Source organism: Cherax quadricarinatus, chromosome 2, assembly GCF_038502225.1.
Source record: "Cherax quadricarinatus isolate ZL_2023a chromosome 2, ASM3850222v1, whole genome shotgun sequence".
Lineage (NCBI taxonomy): Eukaryota > Metazoa > Arthropoda > Malacostraca > Decapoda > Parastacidae > Cherax > Cherax quadricarinatus.
In genome coordinates this window covers 52870449-52893010 of record NC_091293.1, presented here as the reverse complement: position 1 = coordinate 52893010, position 22562 = coordinate 52870449, and the positions used below count along the sequence as shown (strand labels likewise).

General features: G+C 41.0%; 1 protein-coding gene across 1 annotated transcript in view; it reads left to right on the top strand.

Annotated features, from left to right (window-relative positions):
* The window catches only part of LOC128695434 (pseudouridylate synthase TRUB1), a 72555-nt gene that overhangs the window by 4051 nt on the left and 45942 nt on the right, over positions 1 to 22562 (top strand). Inside the window, exon 2 of the mRNA XM_070088271.1 lies at positions 1094 to 1210. Within this exon, the coding sequence (XP_069944372.1) occupies positions 1099 to 1210 (112 nt within the window). The 5' untranslated portion in view covers positions 1094 to 1098. The remainder of the gene's footprint in view (positions 1 to 1093; positions 1211 to 22562) is intronic.

Below are 22562 nucleotides of genomic sequence, written 5' to 3'. Positions count from 1 at the left end.
GTGTCCTGGCAGTACCTTTTCCTCCTTTGTGATGAAAGTCTTTTTTGGCATTTTCTTCCAAAACAAGCCTGTTTCATCACAATTAAACACTTGTTCAGGTTTCAATTCTTCACTGTCTATGTACCCCTTAAACTCCTGTACAAACTTCTCAGCCGCCCGTTTGTCTGAACTGGCTGCCTCACCATGTCTTACAACATTGTGTATGCCACTACGCTTCTTAAACATGTCAAACCAGCCTCTGCTGGCCTTAAATTCACTATCAGCACTGGTTGCAGAAGTTTTCTGTACCAGATCGGCATGCAACTTCCTTACCTTTTCGCAAATAATCGTCTCTGAAACACTGTCACCTGCAATCTCTTTATCCTTGATCCACACCAGCAACAACTTCTCAACCTCTTCATCTATTTGTGGTCTTTTTTTGGTTAGCATATTAACACCTCTCGCAACATTAGCTTACTTGATTTGTTCTTTCTTTGCCAGGATAGAACCGATGGTCAACTTGTTTTTCCCATACATCCTGGCAAGCTCAACAAGTCTCACACCACTCTCATACTTCTGTATTATTTCCTTCTTCACATCTATGGTGTTTCTTACTTTCTTTACCACAGGGGTACCACTAGCAAGTTTCTTTGGGCCCATGGCAGCTTATTTCACAGTCCCACAAGCACTAAACACAAAGAAATAATCGTAAAATGTGTGAATGAGAGTGCAGGTTAGTGTTCACTCAAGCATAAACAAAGCTAGACTGTTCACGGCGCCTGCACGGGGACGCGGACAGAGCGGGCCAGCGGACAGGTCCCATACCTGGCGGTCTGAAATTAGGGGCGCGTTCGATAATTGGGACACAGTTTGTCCGAAAAAAATGGTCTTACTTTCGAAAAGTTCGATATTTATTACGTTCGATTTTTGAGGTTCCACTGTACATGTATACAGTTTTGTGATATGAAACTTCTTGCAACTCCATAAAATCAATCTATTGTGAGTAAGCCATATGTGGTTGTATGATATTGCTTAATCTACAGATTAATTAACAAAGGGTACATATTAAATTTAATTTGGTAGAGTTGAGTACAATATTTCATTGTTGCAACAGGTATAATGGATCCACGAAGAGTGAGAAAAGCTTTAAACGGGGTGTTGCCTGTGCTGAAACCTCATGGAATAACCTCTGCTCAGTTATTAAACCAGTTGAAGGAGAAACTTCAAGAAGGTAGGTTGTACAGTATAGTTTAGTTCATATAATAATCCATCACTTAATGTGGGTTTTGTGGAAATTCACTTTTATTCAGTGCCCCATTTCTACTAGTAATTCTCTGTGTAATATACAGTAAATTTTTTCTTGTGTGATCAGTGCAGTTTGCAAAATATAATTGAAATTACCTCAGCTAACTTGAGCGTGGAATGCATCTAGTGCATAAAGTGAGGGATGTACGTAGATTTTCTTATTTAATGTCACTAGTATTAATGAAACTGGACTTGATTTTATGAACAGTATTATTTATTTAACTTTTGCAATAAATAATTTTTTTTACTTTTATATCCAGTAAATCCACATACAGTCGTCGCTTGGTATTCATGAGACATTAGATCCAGGAATCCCCACAGATACCAAAATCTGCAGATGCTAAGTAAGTAAGTTTATTCAGGTATACACAAATACAGTTACATAGAATTATCATACATAGCAGCATATGTGTAGAGAACCTAGGATAACCCAAAAAAGTCAGACAGAGTGACTTATTTCCATTGGGGTCCTTTTACCTTATTATTATAATATAAAGGTTATAATATGTTCTTATTATTCTACAATGAAGATAACATCTTATTATCATACTAAAAAGACTATCTACTACACCAAGGTCATTAAGACTATCTACAAAACGAGGGTCATTACTAGGAATATGGTAAAATTTACACGTATGTTAGCTAAAAAATAGAAAATCATTACCCTCCCTTTCTGTAGCTACATCCATCAGACACCTTTTGGCACTCTTCTTGAACTGGTTCATGCTATGACTGGCTTTGACATGTGCAGGCAGTCTGTTCCATTCCTTTATTGCTGTACAATAAAAGGTGTTTGAAGCCTGGCCACTGACTGTGGGTACTACAAAGTTGTGCTCTCTCTCCCTAGTACTATGATTGCTTTGGTTCCCAACCTTGACAAAATTGACAGCAAGATATTCTGGACATTGTTTGTGAGCAATTTTATAAACATGATTTAGCTTCAGTTGTTTTACTCTGTCTTCAACATTCAGCATATCCAACTGCTGTAATTCATCCTGGCCTACATGTTCTCTTGGTCCCAGCCCCAGGATGAATCTTACGATTTTGTTCTGGGTGATTTGCAGTCTATCTTTCAGTTTTTTTGTCAAGGCAGAGTACCAAGAAGAGCAAGCGTAATCCATATGGCATTGTATAAGGGCTAGACATAGGGTCCTGCGAGCCTCAGTAGGTAGACACTGTGCTTGTCTATACAGGAACTTCAGTCTGGCATTCGCTTTCTTTACTACACTGTTCCCTATCAATTCTCCTGACATGCATGGGTCAAAGGGGATTCCCAAATATTTTACTGATGAAACCAAAGTGATGGGCTCCCCATTACATTGAACATTAAAATTATTTACCCTTCTCAGTTTATGTTTCGTGCCAAAGAGAATGGCTTCAGTTTTCCCTAGGTGTAATGATAGTTTGTTGTCTACTCCTATGGAGAGGGAGCATGGACACGGGGGTCGTCCCTCAGTTACTAAAAACAACAGACATAGCCCCACTCCACAAAGGGGGCAGTAAAGCAACAGCAAAGAACTACAGACCAATAGCACTAACATCCCATATCATAAAAATCTTTGAAAGGGTCCTAAGAAGCAAGATCACCACCCATCTAGAAACCCATCAGTTACACAACCCAGGGCAACATGGGTTTAGAACAGGTCGCTCCTGTCTGTCTCAACTACTGGATCACTACGACAAGGTCCTAAATGCACTAGAAGACAAAAAGAATGCAGATGTAATATATACAGACTTTGCAAAAGCCTTCGACAAGTGTGACCATGGCGTAATAGCGCACAAAATGCGCGCTAAAGGAATAACAGGAAAAGTCGGTCGATGGATCTATAATTTCCTCACTAACAGAACACAGAGAGTAGTCGTCAACAGAGTAAAGTCCGAGGCAGCTACGGTGAAAAGCTCTGTTCCACAAGGCACAGTACTAGCTCCCATTTTGTTCCTCATCCTCATATCCGACATAGACAAGGATGTCAGCCACAGCACCGTGTCTTCCTTTGCGGATGACACCCGAATCTGCATGACAGTGTCTTCCATTGCAGACACTGCAAGGCACCAGGCGGACATCAACCAAATCTTTCAGTGGGCTGCAGAAAACAATATGAAGTTCAACGATGAGAAATTTCAATTACTCAGATATGGTAAACATGAGGAAATTAAATCTTCATCAGAGTACAAAACAAATTCTGGCCACAAAATAGAGCGAAACACCAACGTCAAAGACCTGGGAGTGATTATGTCGGAGGATCTCACCTTCAAGGACCATAACATTGTATCAATCGCATCTGCTAGAAAAATGACAGGATGGATAATGAGAACCTTCAAAACTAGGGAGGCCAAGCCCATGATGACACTCTTCAGGTCACTTGTTCTATCTAGGCTGGAATATTGCTGCACTCTAACAGCACCTTTCAAGGCAGGTGAAATGTACAGAGAACTTTCACGGCGCGCATAACGGAGATAAAACACCTCAATTACTGGGAGCGCTTGAGGTTTCTAAACCTGTATTCCCTGAAACGCAGGAGGGAGAGATACATGATTATATACACCTGGAAAATCCTAGAGGGACTAGTACCGAACTTGCACACGAAAATCACTCACTACGAAAGCAAAAGACTTGGCAGACGATGCACCATCCCCCCAATGAAAAGCAGGGGTGTCACTAGCACGTTAAGAGACCATACAATAAGTGTCAGGGGCCCGAGACTGTTCAACTGCCTCCCAGCACACATAAGGGGGATTACCAACAGACCCCTGGCAGTCTTCAAGCTGGCACTGGACAAGCACCTAAAGTCAGTTCCTGATCAGCCGGGCTGTGGCTCGTACGTTGGTTTGCGTGCAGCCAGCAGCAACAGCCTGGTTGATCAGGCGCTGATCCACCAGGAGGCCTGGTCACAGACCGGGCCGCGGGGGCATTGACCCCCGAAACTCTCTCCAGGTAAACTCCAGGTAAACTAACCATTTGCTGCAGGACTCCAGTTCCAGTGTTAAAACATTAGCAATATCTTGTGGGTCTTTACCTGACACTAACAGAGCACTGTCATCTGCATACAGTAGGAGTTTGCACTTGACACTGATAGGCATATCATTGACATAACATAAGAATAATAAGGGACCCAGAATACTACCTTGGGGAACTCTACATGTTATCGGCAGGGGTTCTGATTCTGTTTTGTTGATTTTGACTATTTGTCTCCTGTTGTTAAGGTAGGACTTAAACCAGTCTACAGAACCTATACCGATAGCTTGAAGTTTATTACATAATACAGTGGACCCCCGCATAACGATCACCTCCGAATGCGACCAATTATGTAAGTGTATTTATGTAAGTGCGTTTGTACGTGTATGTTTGGGGGTCTGAAATGGACTAATCTACTTCACAATATTCCTTATGGGAACAAATTTGGTCAGTACTGGCACCTGAACATACTTCTGGAGTGAAAAAATATCGTTAACCGGGGGTCCACTGTATATTGTAGTTGACAGTATCGAAGGCCTTTTGCAGGTCTAAGGTTACCATACCTATGAGGTTCCCCTTTGACATTTCAGTTCTCAGGTAATCCATCAGATTAATAAGGGAGGTGTCGGTTGAGTAGGATCTTCCAAAGCCCGATTGATAGCTATGGAGAATGTTGTTGTCATTAAGGTACTTAACTACTTGAGAATACACTGCCCTCTCTAGAATTTTAGATATTATACTGAGTATACTAACAGGCCTATAGTTGCTTACATCAGACCTACTATTTTTCTTGAAGATAGGAGTAACTCTGGCCTCCTTGAACCCCTCCGGTACGGTATTAGTGGTGATTGATAGATTTATTATGTGAGCAATAGGGATTGACAGTTCAGAAGCACCATCTTTTAGGAACTTAGACGGGATGTTATCAGGGCCTGTGCTCTTAGTTGGGTTTAACCTGCTTAGTTCTTTGTGAATAAAGTCATGAGATACACTTACTAGTTGACAACTGTTTGGGGTTACCCCTTTATTGGAATAGTATGTTTGAAACTTATCAGAGTCTGTGTTAAAGGTATTTAATGCAGCTGGTAGTTTATTTACTAGTGTTGATGCAACAGATGTGTAGTAGGAATTAAAGCAATTTGCCACCTTAGATGTTTCGTGGCATACCTCATTATCGATAGTGAGTACTATGTTAGACCTATCTACTGGCTTATGGCTATACCCCAAATGTTTTAGTTGTTGCCAGAGCTTTCTGGGGTTATGCTTATACTCTTCAATTTTTGAGCAGTAGTGCTTTGCCTTTGCTCCTTTTATAAGTCTCTGTACTCTGTTCCTCACCCTTTGGAATTCATTTAGTGCTGCAATATCCTGTCTGTTTGCTTTAAATCTTTTTAGCATCTGGTCTCTGAATTTCATATTATCTAATATCTCAGTATTCATCCAGGGTTCAGTTTTTCGTTTAATCCTAACCTGTTTAACTGGTGCAATATTATCAAGGATGGTAGTGAACATTGTTTTGAATTTTTCCCAGGCATCGTTTATGTCCGTGCAACTTGTTATCTCTGTCCAGTCACAATTGTGTAGCCTATTTACCAGTGTTTCTTTACTGTAGTTTCTAGTTGACCTCATTTTTATTGTCCTGTGTAGGCCTATCCTATCCCTAGTGATTTTCCTGGTGCAGTAAATGATGAAATGATCACTAAGACCTGTGGTAATGATGCCTGACTGACTAATGTTCTCAGAGCGGTTACAAAGTATGTGGTCAATTAGGGTGGCTGAGAACTGTGTGATCCGGGTTGGAGTATTAATTAGTTGAGTGTAACTATTTATTCCTAGAATTTGCTTATACCTTTTGCATAGCCCGTTATTTTGCTGCTGAAAACAGATATTGAAGTCGCCCAGTATTATTGTCTCGCAATTGTTTTCAACTCCGGACAAGACTCTGGAAAAGTCTTCTAAGAAGTGGTCCTGGGTAGGAGGGCGGTAACTAGTTCCTACTAAGATGGGTTTGGTCTTAGGAAGCAGCACTTCAAACCATAGAATCTCCAGTTTATTGTTATTTAAATCAGGTCTTGGGTTGTAAGGTAAGTCATTTCTAATGTAGGCACATACTCCACCACCCTTTCTGTTCCTATCTAAGCGTTTTATATTGTAACCATCTATTTTGACCTCGTCGTCAGTCACCGTATCATCCAACCAAGATTCAGAGATGGTTATAACTGCCGCCCTAATTTTGTTAGCTAGAATCCTAATCTCTGCCAATTTAGGAAGAAGTGATCTTGCATTGACATGAATAAAGTGAAGGCCTGTTTTCATAAAACAATCATAATCATCAATATATGGCAATGGGTCATTTGTATTAAAATTAGGTAAATCAATGTCATCACTGCTAAAGGGTAACTGTGCCAAAGTGCATTTGTTACACACAAAATGAATTCTGGCACCGTTGCTATAATTGTACATACATCCATCATGCACCCACCCCTTACACATTTTACATAAGGTGCCTTTTCTGTTTTTCATGCGTACTTTAGTACAGTGTATGCACCTGTTTGGTAGTGTTTGAGATAATAATGGCTGTATTGTCTCACATTGACCTATGTATGCATTACATATGGAGTTAAGGTTATCATTCCTAGCTACTAGACCGTCATTATCGCTGTCATTTATCTGTCTGTTTTGCCTCTGCACAATAGTTTGAGGTCCTGGATTAATTTGGATATCACCACTTAAGAGCGCTACAATAAGAGCTGTGTGCCACTGTTTTTGTTTGGGTATGCGGTGTTGCCATACCTTGCAGCGATAGTGACATTTACTTTTCTGGTAGGATGGCAACTGTTGGACTTTTACTGTCCAGGGCGCTGTTACTCCATTCACCTAATTATGGCAGCCTGTACCCCCCTAATGCCTGCCATTTTCACTCTTTGCTCTTTTACTCATATACAATAATATTTATTTCTCTTTTCCAGTCCCTAGTACACTTAGTATCTGCTTTAGCAATCACCACTGAATTACTAGTAAAATTTCCTCTTCAAAACCCTCTTCACTGCTCACTTTTCCCTTAACTTCACAAAACCCTTACAGTTAACCCCTTATTACACACTCCCCTTCCCATCTCACTTCACAATCTGGCTTCCCCAATTAACTTCTAACTCCTTTCCATTCTGGTAGATCAGAAAGGTTTAATCCATGGTTTTATCCTTCCAAATCCCCCTCAATTCCATTTATCGGGGGTTGTGTGGTGTTGTTGACTGCCTGACCTATTCTGCTGACTCAGCCATTTTTAAAACACTGAGGGGAGTAACGCCACCTACAACCTGACTTTCCTTGAGTTTATAGATATATTTGGCGTTTTCTGCTATGATTCTCTCACTGTACACTGGTCAGCTGAATATAGGTCAGCTACTAAAACATTAACCTTGACTGTTTAACTATTCACTTCTTTCTCACGACTGGCACTGAGGGATATCCGACCTATAACCTTGGGGTTTTGTACTGTTGATTTGACGATGTCTCCTGTGTTTCCCTCTCGTTAGCACTGGTACAGGTGATGTGATGGTGGTACAGATATGATGCTACTGTCAACAGATGAACGTCAGTAAAGATGAGAATTTCACTTCGCTAGTTGTACGTCTGGCAGTAGCGGCTGTTTGGATGCCGGTCAGCCATGTTTAAATGCTCAATTCTTTCCCTCGTTTGGCACTGAAGAAAAAAGTCCTACAGACCTGTCATTTCCTTGGAGATTTAGTTGATCAGGTTTTCTGCCATGTTGTCTTCCCGTTAAACACTGGTGCAGTTGATATGGAGGTCAGTTATTTCATTGTAGTGGAAAACGTCTCATGTCTGGTTCACGTCTGGCAGCAGGTCTGGTACTTGAATGCTGGTCCCTCTTTTGTCATATTTAGTCCATTTCGTTGTCGTCATCGTCAGTTTTTATGTCACTATAGGTTCCTTGCATGTTGTTGCAGCAGTACTTGCAAATTTGGCCATCACTGGAGTTTGGATAGGCCCAGGGGACGGCAAGATATAGGAGCAGCCTTGTTGCTGCTTGCTGCGGCTGCGGCAAACCCTTAATAAAAGGGCATAGTACAGCCTCTCCTTACTTAGCGACGTACTCGTTTACCGATGACTCGGACTTACGATGGGCTCTCTGACCAGTATGCATACTAAATAATGTGTATTAGAGCTGAATTATTCTATTTTATATATAATATACAGTACACTAATGCATAAACATTTAAAAATATAGTAGAAATGTTATAAATGGTACAAAGGTGACATTAAAACAATATCTAAGATGGTTGACACAAACCCACTACCATTTTACTATGTTACTCACTTAGTGACGAATTCGTTTACTGATGTGGTCTTAGGAATGGAACTCCGTCGTTAAGTGAGGAGAGGCTGTATTTGCAAATCCTCCAGTATACTTTAAAGCATTTCTAGATTCCTTATAATACCTAATACAGTGTAAATGCTATGTAAATAGTTGTTTTGTATTGTTACAGAATAATGATGACACTCAGACACTTAATGCTTTCTCAGTCTTTGCAAGACTCTTGCCTAAAATGAGTTAAAATGTGCTACATTTACATACTGAATGCAACTCATTCATGTGAGTTGCATTCAGTACATGATTTGGACCTGACTGGCCGTGTTCTCTTTCTACTCACCGAGTCACTGCCTTGCTGCGTGCAAGTGGATGTGTCTGTGTCTAGGACTACATAATGATTTTTTTATGTTTTTTCATGTGTTTAAAAAATACTTAATGTTTATGTTTTTAAGTTTATTGATTTTACTTTTTATTAAGAGTACATTTGTACTGCAGCATAACCGAAACAAATGCACAGTATGTAAATGGGGGCTTTTGTGTATACTACTCTATACCTGTATGTATCCTTATTTGAACCCCTTTTAACATGGCACAATTTTGCTTTGCTTTACATAATTGAAAATGTTCCCTTAATATCAAAATTGTTTGAGGTGAGTAAAAATATTATTACCAGGTGGTTTGATGGTAAATAGGCGAATTAGCCTACTGATACTACCCATAGTCCATCCCACTCCATCACTTTGTTTACCTTAACCCTTTGACTGTTTCCGACGTATAAATACGTCTTACGAGCCAATGTTTCTGACGTATTTATACGCACAAATTCTAGCGGCTTCAAATCGCGCGCCAAAGGCCTGGTAGGCCTACACGGGAGAGAATGGGTCTCAGTGGTCGGTGTGCACCCTGTGAAAAAAATCTCGGACCTAGCGGTGCATTGTGGGAACGCCATGTTGTCAGTCCATTTTCACCATGCCTCTCGGTAAGAAGTTCCTCACTCCTCGGCGGATTGGAGGTCTTTTGTTCCCAAGTGATAGCTCTAACAGCGATGAAAATGTCAGTGACAGTGAATTCAAGGGTTTTCAAGTGAGTGTTACCGAAAAAAGTGCCCAGGATAACGTAAATAGTGACGAAAACCCAGATGACCCACAACCTTCGACCTCTGGTGCTGTGCCGGCTTGTTCACATTCACCTTCGCCTGTACCAGGACGAAAGAGGAAACTATTTGGTCGTGTACAACACCCTGATGATAGCAGTGATAGTGATAGTGATAGTGATTTCAAGGTCATTGAAAGCAGTTCTAGTGACAGTGAGAGTGAATATTCCCCAGTGAAGCGCCAGTATGTACGACGTAGCATGCGGTCTGGTAGTGTTTCATATGTTGTTCCAAGGGGAAGGAGAAACTCTGGGAGCACATCCCGTGGCCCAACACCACGACCTGATAGTGAAGATGATGATATTGTAACGATGGGTATGAATGGTGACAGTGAGGGAGGAGGCAGTGGTGGTGATAGTGAGGGTGGCACGGCCCATGTGGCACCATCACCGGGCCACGCTACTAGCCACGCGGCTGACTCAGCAGAACAACCAGCCTCACCCTACCCCACACTGCCACAACCTGCACCACCACAACCTGCACAGCCACAACCACAGCCACAACCACGGTACAATATCCAGACCCCACCAGCAGACCGCATCTGGGATTGGCAGGACGGTGACGAGTTTGTTCCCAGTCCCCATGACTTTGATGAAACACAAAGTGGAATAAAGCCATCTTGTCCACTTGGGAACAATGCCAGTGAACTGGACTGCTTTGAGTTATTCTTCGATGAACCCCTGATGGACATCATTGTCAGGGAAACCAACACATACTGTGAATACACCATGGCAAATACAATTCTCTCACCAAAATCACGGCTACACAAGTGGAAGGAGACAACTGTGGCAGAGATGTACCTGTTTTTTGCCACAATAATGCTTATGCCACATGTGTATAAGCACACTGTCACCACATACTGGACAACAGATCGCCTGATTTCAACTCCAGGTTTTAGTGACATTATAGGTGTCAATCGTTTCCTGATACTGTTGCATATGTTACACTTTTCAGACAAAACCAGGCCTGACAGAAGCGACAGGTTATATAAGATAAGAAATGTGTTTATGTACCTGAAACAAAAGTGCTGCATGTATTTTTATCCCTTCAGGAAGCTTGTTATTGATGAGTCCTTGATTTTATTCAAAGGAAGACTCTCATTCAAGCAATATATACCAAGCAAGAGGAAACGCTTTGGTATAAAGCTATTTGTACTGTGTGATTGCAGAAGTGGTCTTGTTTTAGATATTATTGTGTACACTGGCAGTAATACTTTGAGAGATACCATGAAGTTATTGGGTATCTCTGGTGATGTGGTTCGAACAATGATGGAACCATATCTTGGTAAGGGGCATATGTTATTTACTGATAACTGGTACACAAGCCCCTTACTCAGTGATTTCTTGCGAGTGAACTTGACAGACGTGTGTGGCACAGTGCGTGGTAATCGCAAACATATGCCAAGGTTCAACGCTGGCACTCGCAGAGGTGAGGTGCAAGCCTTTGCTGCCAATGACATCATGGCATTTCGGTGGCATGACAAACGTGATGTCACATTGTTGACATCAGTTCACACAAACGAAATGGTACCCAGTGGCAGGGACAACAGAGAGACCAATGAACCCATTCTAAAGCCTGCAGCTGTCATGGACTACAACCTCAATATGCGCTTAGTGGACAAATGTGACATGCAGATTGGGTTTGCAGACTGTGTACGCAAGAGTTATAAGTGGTATATCAAACTTTTTTTCCATCTTGTTGATATCTCTATGCTAAATGCTTATAACATATACAAGTTGAAGACCAACAAAACACCAAAATATGGTGAATTTTGCCTGTCAGTAATCAGACAAATAATTGCAAAGTACAAAGGAGCAACTCCTGCAATAGACCAGCGCCCACAGACGTCATCTCGTTTGAGGCCTGGTGATCACTACCCCATACAACTGCCTCCTACTACTGCCAAGAAAAATGCTCAGAAGAGGTGTTATGTATGTATGCATACCACAAAACGCCCACAAACACGCAGAGACACTCGTTTTATGTGTGAGGAGTGTGAAGTGCCCCTCTGCATATACCCATGTTTCAAAGAGTTCCACAAGCTGCAGCAGTTCTAGGAACGTGGTTAGTGACTGTACATATGTATATATATTATGGAACAATAGTAATAAACATTGTTTTGTATTGTTTGTTTGTGTAAACAAAGTGTATACACAAACTAATAGTGATAAAGTTTGTTCTGTTATTGTGTTGTAAATAATGAGTGTATATTTGAACAATGCACCTTACATTGGTCTCACAGGCCACATAAGTTACCTGGAAAAGAAAAATATTGAAAAATGCAAGAAACCTTTGAATTAGAGTAAATAAAAGAATACCGGGCGGGCGGCAGTCGCCGCTGTTGCCATACGCACGTCGATTTCTGCAAACTTTGCGGCTCTATATCTCGGTAAGTACTGATGGCAAAAATTTTTTTTTAGGCTTAAAACACTAGTAAAAATATTCCTAACATTTTCATAAGAAAAAATAATTTTTTTTTTTTTCGAATATTTGGCGACATAGAATGACAGTTTCAGACAGGGCCCTGAAACAGTCAAAGGGTTAAATAACAAAAAGGCACAATACCGTGACTGGAACAATACACAAATAACCCGCACATAAAAGAGAGAAGCTTACGGCGACGTTTCGGTCCGACTTGGACCATTGACAAAGTCACACCGTCGTAAGCTTCTCTCTTTTATGTGCGGGTTATTTGTGTTTTGTTTACCTTAGCCTACTGGTGCTAAGCACCAATGAACTTTTGCGACTATTTCTCTTATTTATTCATTATGCAAAATAGGTTACATGATTCATTATTGGGTCATAAACAGGAGCTTAGATTACTGTTTATTAACCCTTTCAGGGTTGGTGCCATACTAGTACGGCTTGCACACCAGGGTTGGTGCTGTACTAGTACTCATAAATTCTAGCGCCTTCAAATCTAGCAAGAGAAAGCTGGTAGGCCTACATATGAAAGAATGGGTCTATGTGGTCAGTGTGCACAGTATAAAAAATTCCTGCAGCACACAGTGCATAATGAGAAAAAAAAAAAAACTCCGACCCTGTTTTTGGTTTAAAACAGCAACTTTGCAGTTTATTTTCATATGCTGTTTATGGTTGTATTCTAATTTTCTGGTCTCATTTTATAGAAATGAAGACATATTATGGAAATTGCAATGATTTTGATTGGTTTCACAATGAAAAGTACCTTGAAATTGAGCTCAAAGTAGCAGAAATGTTTGATTTTTGCCAAAGTTCAAAAGTAAGCAAATCATGCCATGCGTCCAATACACGTCAACTGGTGGTCTAATATTCTTTCACAAGTGTGCTGATATTATTTATACCATTTCTACACCATTTCTACACTAATGCATAACAGTAAACCATCTATTTTTTGTGTGAATAAAAATTCAAAGTGGAAAGCAAAAGAAATATAACAGAGGCCTGGGGATGTGACTAATGAGCAGAGGAAATGTTATTTTAGTTCCAGGAATGTCTGTCTTGTTTATTCTGGACCCTATTTGGAAATTGGCATTGGCATTGACACTGCAAGGCTCCAGGCGGACATCAACCAAATCTTTCAGTGGGCTGCAGAAAACAATATGAAGTTCAACGATGAGAAATTTCAATTACTCAGATATGGTAAACTCGAGGAAATTAAATCTTCATCACAGTACAAAACAAATTCTGGATACAAAATAGAGCGAAACACCAACGTCAAAGACCTGGGAGTGATCATGTCGGAGGATCTCACCTTCAAGGACCATAACATTGTATCAATCACATCTGCTAGAAAAATGACAGGATGGATAATGAGAACCTTCAAAACTAGGGATGCCAAGCCCATGACGACACTCTTCAGGTCACTTGTTCTATCTAGGCTGGAATATTGCTGCACACTAACAGCACCTTTCAAGGCAGGTGAAATTGCTGACCTAGAAAATGTACAGAGAACCTTCACGGCGCACATAACGGAGATAAAACACCTCAATTACTGGGAGCGCTTGAGGTTCCTGAACCTGTATTCCCTGGAACGCAGGTGGGAGAGATACATGATTATATACACCTGTAAAATCCTAGAGGGACTAGTACCGAACTTGCACACGAAAATCACTCACTACGAAAGCAAAAGACTTGGCAGACGATGCAACATCCCCCCAATGAAAAGCAGGGGTGTCACTAGCACGTTAAGAGACCATACAATAAGTGTCAGGGGCCCGAGACTGTTCAACTGCCTCCCAGCATACATAAGGGGGATTACCAACAGACCCCTGGCAGTCTTCAAGCTGGCACTGGACAAGCACCTAAAGTCGGTTCCTGACCAGCCGGGCTGTGGCTTGTACGTTGGTTTGCATGCAGCCAGCAGTAACAGCCTGGTTGATCATGCTCTGTTCCACCAGGAAGCCTGGTCACAGACCGGGCCGCGGGGGCGTTGACCCCCGGAACTCTCTCCAGGTAAACTCCAGGTTTTGAAATTTGTGTGAAATTGGCAAAATTGCCAGTTTCTGACCACTTTTTTGGATAGTTGAAATCGGTAAATGGGTAGTTTCTTGTACTCATTCGATAGAAAAAATGGAGTTCTAGTGAAATATGTATGATTTTTATCGACTGGTACATGGGAATTGGCCGAAAATAGTGCTCAAAGTGGGCGAAATCGCCGATGCGTAAACATCGTCGAGACCGCTAACTTCGCGAGAGCATAATTCCGTAAGCTTTCCATCAAATTTCATACTTTTGGTGTCATTATGATCGGGAAAAGATTATCGTTTCATAAGAATTTTTTTTTTTTTTTTTTTTTTTTTTTTTTTTTTTTTTTTTTTTTTTTTTTTTTTTTTTTTTCAAAAAATTTCCAACCCTGAGAACAAGTTTAGGAGAGGTCCTACCGACCCTGAAAGGGTTAACAAAACACTTATCTAGGCTTAGGTTGAGGTACACAGCACATTAAAAATTTACTTTTTGGAACTTTATGGATTTTTTTTTTTTCAAAAATTTTTGATCTGTGGTTGGTTGAATCCGCAGATACCCAGGGCTGACTGTATTAAACACCTTTCAAAGCATATTTATGTAATAAGACAATTGAGAAATTGCTGCATAAATTGATATAGGATGCCATAAAATTTGTATAAAATTCTGAACAGTTAAGGGGAAAATATGGTACACTGCAGAATCTTTCCTCTCTGCCTCACAGCAAACCTTTGAGCATGGCCATTGTCTTTACTGGGAGGCCAAATCTCACCCTTAACTCCTTGACTGTCGCAACCTCCAATCCTGAGGTGTCTCCTGGTGTCACAAAATTTAAAAAAAAAATTATTTTTTCTTATGAAATGATAGAGAACCTTTTCCCGATTGTAATGACACCAAAAAAAAAACAAAATTTGATGGAAAACTGACGGAATTATGCTCTCGCAAAGTTAGCGACCTCGGCAATACAGTGGACCCCCGCATAACGATGGCATCACATAGCGATTTTTCCGCATAACGATTACTTTTATCGCAAAATTTTTGCCGCGCATACCGATTAAAAACCCGCTTACCGATTTTCGTCCGAGACGCGTCCAATGTGCCCTCAGCCAGCCTCACATGTGCCGCCCCGTCCCATTGTTTACCAGCCAGCCTCCGCGGTAACATCCAAGCATACACTCGGAATATTTCATATTATTACAGTATTTTCGGTGCTGTTTCTGGAAAATAAGTGACCATGGGCCCCAAGAAAGCTTCTAGTGCCAACCCTACACCTCAAAGGGTAAGAATTACTATAGAGATGAAGAAAGAGATAATTGATAAGTATGAAAGTGGAGTGCGTATAGCCGACCTAGTCAAGCTGTACAAGAAACCCCAATCAACCATCGCTACTATTGTGGGCACCAGAAAGACAATCAAGGAAGCTGTTCTTGCCAAAGGTTCAACTGTGTTTTCGAAACAAAGATCGCAAGTGATGGAAGATGTTGAGAGACTCTTATTGGTGTGGATAAATGAAAAACAGATAGCAGGAGATAGCGTCTCTCAAGCGATCATATGTGAAAAGGCTAGGAAGTTGCATGAGGATTTAATTAAAAAAATGCCTGCAACTAGTGATGATGTGAGTGAATTTAAGGCCAGCAAAGGTTGGTTTGAGAGATTTAAGAAGCGTAGTGGCATCCATAGTGTGATAAGGCATGGTGAGGCTGCCAGTTCGGACCACAAAGCGGCTGAAAAATATGTGCAGGAATTCAAGGAGTACATAGAAACTGAAGGACTGAAACCTGAACAAGTGTTTAATTGTGATGAAACAGGCCTGTTCTGGAAGAAAATGCCAAGCAGGACCTACATTACTCAGGAGGAAAAGGCACTCCCAGGACATAAGCCTATGAAAGACAGGCTTACTTTGTTGATGTGTGCCAATGCTACTGGTGATTGCAAAGTGAAGCCTTTATTAGTGTATCACTCTGAAACTCCCAGAGCGTTCAGGCAAAAGAATGTCCTCAAGGATAATTTGTGTGTGCTGTGGAGGGCAAACAGTAAGGCATGGGTCACTAGGGAATTTTTCTATAACTGGTTACACCATGCATTTGCCCCCAATGTGAAAAATTACCTAACTGAAAAGAAATTAGAACTTAAGTGCCTCCTGGTGTTAGACAATGCCCCTGGTCATCCTACAGACGTGGCAGAGCGACTTTATGGGGACATGAGCTTCATTAAGGTGAAGTTTTTGCCTCCTAATACCACTCCTCTCCTGCAGCCCATGGACCAGCAGGTTATTTCCAACTTCAAGAAACTGTACACAAAAGCTCTGTTTGAAAGGTGCTTTGTAATGACCTCAGAAACTCAACTGACTCTAAGAGAGTTTTGGAGAGATCACTTTAATATCCTCAATTGTGTAAACCTTATAGGTAAGGCTTGGGAGGAAGTGACAAAGAGGACCTTGAACTCTGCTTGGAAGAAACTGTGGCCAGAATGTGTAGACAAAAGGGATTTTGAAGGGTTTGAGGCTAACCCTGAGAATCCTGTGCCAGTTGAGGAATCCATTGTGGCATTGGGAAAGTCCTTGGGGTTGGAGGTTAGTGGGGAGGATGTGGAAGAGTTGGTGGAGGAGGACAATGAAGAACTAACCACTGATGAGCTAATAGATCAACTTCAAGAGCAAGAGGCCAGACCTGAGGAAACTGGTTCAGAGGAGGGGAGAGAGAAATTGAAGAAGTTGCCTACTACAAAGATAAAGGAAATCTGTGCTAAGTGGCTTGAAGTGCAAACCTTCATGGATGAAAATCACCCTCACACAGCTATTGCAAGCCGTGCTGGTGATTATTACACTGACAATGTTGTGAAACACTTTAGGCAAGTCATAAAGGAACGAGAGGTACAGGCCACTATGGACAGATATCTTGTGCGAAAGAAGTCCAGTGACTCTGAAGCTGGCCCTAGTGGCATTAAAAGAAGAAGGGAAGTAACCCCAGAAAAGGACTTACTACCTCAAGTCCTAATGGAAGGGGATTCCCCTTCTAAACACTAACACACTCTCTCCCCTCCTCCCATCCCATCAATCATCACCAGATCTTCAATAAAAGTAAGTGTCATTTAATTGTGCATGCCTTTTTCAGTTTGTGTGTATTAAAATTAACATTTCATGTGGTAAAAAAAAATTTTTTTCATACTTTTGGGCGTCTTGCACGGATTAATTTTATTTCCATTATTTCTTATGGGGAAAATTCATTCGCATAACGATTATTTCGCATAACGATGAGCCCTCTTGCACGGATTAAAATCGTTAACCGGGGGTCCACTGTATTTACAAATCGGCGATTTCGCCCACTTTGAGCCCTATTTTTGGCTAATTTCATTGTTCCAGTCGACCAAACTCATAACTGTTTCTTTAGAACTCCATTTTTTCTATCGATTGATCACAAGAAACTGCCCATTTACCGATTTCAACTACCCAATAACGTGGTCAGAAATTTGCAATTTGGCCAATTTCACGAAAATTAAAAAATATGATAATTTCAAAATAAGGTCCAGAATGAACAATGCAGACATTCCTGGCTCTAAAATAACATTTTCTTTGTTCATCAGTCACATCTCGAGGCCCCTCTGATGTTACTCTTGCTGTCTATTTTGAATTTTTATTCAAACAAAAAATAAAAGATTTACTGTTATGCAGACTACTGCAATACTGTAATAATTGTATAAATAACATCAACCCATTCATGACTGTGTATTAGAATGGCTAGTTGGACATTTATTGGACAATGACATTATTTGTTTACTTTTGAACATCGGCAAAAATCAAATATTTCCCCTACTTTGAGCTCCATTTCCAGGTTCTTTTTATAGCAAAATAAATTAAAATCACCTCTATTTCTATAATATGTTTTCCATTCTATCAAATGAGACCAAAAAAACGAGAATACAACCATAAATACTATACGGAAATAGACCACAAAGTCGGCATTTTAATTAAAAAAAAACGGAGTTTTTTTTTCTCATTATGCACTGCGTGATCCAGGATTTTTTTATATGGTGCACACTGACCACACAGACCCATTCTCTCACATGTGGGCCTACCAGCTTTCTCCTGCTTGATTTGAAGCCGCTAGAATTTATGAGTATATATACATCAAACACGATACCTCGTAAGACGTATATATACAACCAAAACAGTCAAAAGGTTAATATAAACTCATCAGCTCTGTGTGTATGCATCCCATGTGTACACAGAGCTGTCTTGTGCTAGTGAGTCAGTGCTTTTTATCTTTTCACTAGCCCATCTCATCTCTAGTATTCATGGCACCCAAGAGAAATGTGAGTGATGGCTGAAAATGCCATGAAGAAGTAAAAGCATGAAAAAGAAAATGTTTTGAAAAAAATAAAATAAAATTTTAGATAACCTTAAAAGTGGAGAGTGTGTGTGATGGAGATGGCATGAACCTTTGGTCTCAATGAAGCATTAGTCCATTCAGTGAAAGGAATGAAGTGAAGATATGAGATTGTACAGTGAGAAATTCTTTTTAGGCTGTGACCTGAAACGAATTATAGTTAGGTAACAGTAGTAAAATAAAACAGAATATATTTTGGGTGAGTGACTTGGACATAGTTCCAATAAAGGTGCACCACTTAATTTCATTGTCTTGGAGATAGAGAATGCCTGTTGTGTGTGATGATGAAGGAAAGCCTGAACAAGAGTGTGTGTTTAGTGCTGGTTAATTCCACTAATTTAAATTGACCACCCTGCTGCTGGGAAGATTTCCTATGATTTAAAAGATAAAAATAAAAGCACTTTGCTGATGGACTTCTGCGCCAGCCTTCATTGGGTGTGGACGTCTCTCTCTCGCCTGTGTATCAGTGACAAATTTCCACCGTTCTCTCTGGGACGCTTGTCCTCATCTATTTTGCCCGCCAGGCACTCTACAGGAGGGGCACCTGTTCATCGGCTTACTTTTAGCCAGCTCCTTTTTTCTTCCCGCTCTGTGGAAAATTCTTTATTGGTCTTTGGTGGGAAGCCGGTTACTGAACTCAGGTGGGAGTGTAGGCGTCCCTCTTTGCTGAGGTTTGGTAAAAGGGTCCACCAGATCTAATTGGAAATTTCAAGTTTCTATCTCTATTTACAAAGGAACTTTTGTTCCTTTACTCTCATCGCCCAGCCTTGGGCAACAACTTTTCCTCGTACCATCGAGAAACTGGGCTCAATACGGCTTATGCTGTCAGTGGCCCTGATAAACCCAACAAAGAAAGAAAGAAAGCACTTTGCTGATATTTGAAGGTCAAACCATTATTATAGATGGCTGAGATAGGATAAAATTCTTTCTTTTTTTCTGAAGATACTAGCCTTCTCCATTTTTCCTAGGTGGAGTGCCATGCCTACATTCTCTGGAAAAAATTGACTGTATGTTGCATCAAACACCATCCTCCCATGAGCCTTATTAACCCTTTTACTGTCCAGACTTCCAAAACTAAAAGTGTTCAGTGTCCACATTTATATAAAAATTCTTTAAAATGGTAGTGAATCTTTTTCTGAAGGTAATGACACTGAAAATATGAAATTTGATGTAAAACTTATGAAATTACGCAGGTGCAATTTACAAATCAGCAACTTTCCTTATTCTGAGTCCTGTTTTAAGCCAATTATATTTTAGCCAAATTCTTAGTTGTTTCACTAGTACAGGAGGCCTTTCACATTCACGAATGTTTGGTGTGCAAATATGATGTAAGAGAATATAATAATACTGTACTGTAGTGTTTGCGAATGTTTTGATGCACAAATATATTTTAGGGAAATATAATAATAGCATTTACTTAGCCTAACAATACTGCTTCCTTAACCTATTGAACCACGAACAATCCTGGCAGGCATCTTCTTCCAATACAGGGCCGTTTCATCTATATTCCACACCTGCTCAAGCCTGTATCCCTTCTCATCAAGGATTTTTTTCAAAGCGCCAGGGAATGCAGCTGCCAAAACATGATCTGCCGAACCTAATTCTCCGCTCATCTTCAGGTTGTGCAGGGAGAACCGTCTCTTAAATTTATCAAACCATCCTTTACTTGCTAGGAAGTCAGGATGGGTAATGGTAGGATGTCCTGGTTCTGCACTGGTGCTAAACACAACTGACGCAAACAGAACTGGACAATGACTGAGTGAGTAGTGGACTGGCAGGCTGCCGGTTGAGTGGGCAAGAGGGAGGGTAGTAGGGACGCAGCGGGAAGCATTTTCCTGTACTTTTTTCCCCGCATAGGCATTCGGCTGGGCATTCGCGAATGTTTGAAGCTCACAAAAGTGGAACTCACGAAAGTGGAGGGCTAGCTGTATGCCTTCCGTTCTGTCTGTTGATCACAGGAAACTGCCTGTTCATCTATCAAAACTGCCTTATAAAGTGCAAAGAAATCAGTAATTTTATCGTGATGGTTCTTGGATGAGAAATGGTGGTGAGGAAGAAAACTGTAGACTAGTGTACGGAGGCATTATTATTGATAATACAGTGGACCCCTGGTTTACGATATTATTTCATTCCAGAAGCATGTTCAGATGCCATTACTGAACGAATTTGTTCCCATAAGGAATATTGTGAATTAGATTAGTCCATTTCAGACCCCCAAACATCCACGTACAAATGCACTTACATAAATACACTTACATAATTGGCCGCATTGGGAGCTGATCGTAAACTGGGGTCCACTGTACTTGGAGAGAAACCCAGTCTACCATCTGTGTGTCAGGTCAGCCTAGCAGGAAGTGAGGCCGGGTGCTCTGGTCGGCGGCCTACGTGGAGAAGCACTTGACATCATGACTTGGCAAGGGACCATGACTATAAATGGTACTATTAGTGTAATACAATAGGGCCCCACTTTATGGTATTTCACCTTGCGGCATTCTGCTAATATGGACATTTCAAATTATGACTTAAACTCTCTATACACCTCCCCCACCTGACTTTCTAATACAGTCACCACGCCCCACCTGGTTTATTTGTATTCTCTGTGAGCTCTGCGTTTCTCCATTATATCTGGAAACTTCCCAAAATTTCAAGTATTTAAAGCTATTTCATATTTTATATACAGTGGACCCCCGCATAACGATGGCATCACATAGCGATTATTTCGCATACCGCTTACTTTAATCGCAAAATTTTTGCCGCGCATACCGATTAAAAACCCGCTCAACGATTTTCGTCCGAGACGCGTCCAATGTGCGCCCTCAGCCAGCCTCACATGTGCTGCCCGTCCCATTGTTTACCAGCCAGCCTCCGCGGTAACATCCAAGCATACACTCGGAATATTTCATATTATTACAGTGTTTTCGGTGCTGTTTCGGGAAAATAAGTGACCATGGGCCCCAAGAAAGCTTCTAGTGCCAACCCTACACCAATGAGGGTGAGAATTACAAAAGAAATGAAGAAAGAGATCATTGATAAGTATGAAAGTGGAGTGCGTATAGCCGACCTAGTCAAGCTGTACAAGAAACCCCAATCAACCATCGCTACTATTGTGGGCACCAGAAAGACAATCAAGGAAGCTGTTCTTGCCAAAGGTTTAACTGTGTTTTCGAAACAAAGATCGCAAGTGATGGAAGATGTTGAGAGACTCTTATTGGTGTGGATAAATGAAAAACAGATAGCAGGAGATAGCGTCTCTCAAGCGATCATATGTGAAAAGGCTAGGAAGTTGCATGACGATTTAATTAAAAAACTGCCTGCAACTAGTGATGATGTGAGTGAATTTAAGGCCAGCAAAGGTTGGTTTGAGAGATTTAAGAAGCGTAGTGGCATCCATAGTGTGATAAGGCATGGTGAGGCTGCCAGTTCGGACCACAAAGCGGCTGAAAAATATGTGCAGGAATTCAAGGAGTACATAGAAAGTGAAGGACTGAAACCTGAACAAGTGTTTAATTGTGATGAAACAGGCCTGTTCTGGAAGAAAATGCCAAGCAGGACCTACATTACTCAGGAGGAAAAGGCACTCCCAGGACATAAGCCTATGAAAGACAGGCTTACTCTTCTCATGTGTGCCAATGCTACTGGTGATTGCAAAGTGAAGCCTTTATTAGTGTATCACTCTGAAACTCCCAGAGCGTTCAGGCAAAAGAATGTCCTCAAGGATAATTTGTGTGTGCTGTGGAGGGCAAACAGTAAGGCATGGGTCACTAGGGAATTTTTCTATAACTGGTTACACCATGCATTTGCCCCCAATGTGAAAGATTACCTAACTGAAAAGAAATTAGAACTTAAGTGCCTCCTGGTGTTAGACAATGCCCCTGGTCATCCTACAGACGTGGCAGAGCGACTTTATGGGGACATGAGCTTCATTAAGGTAAGTTTTTGCCTCCTAATACCACTCCTCTCCTGCAGCCCATGGACCAGCAGGTTATTTCCAACTTCAAGAAACTGTAC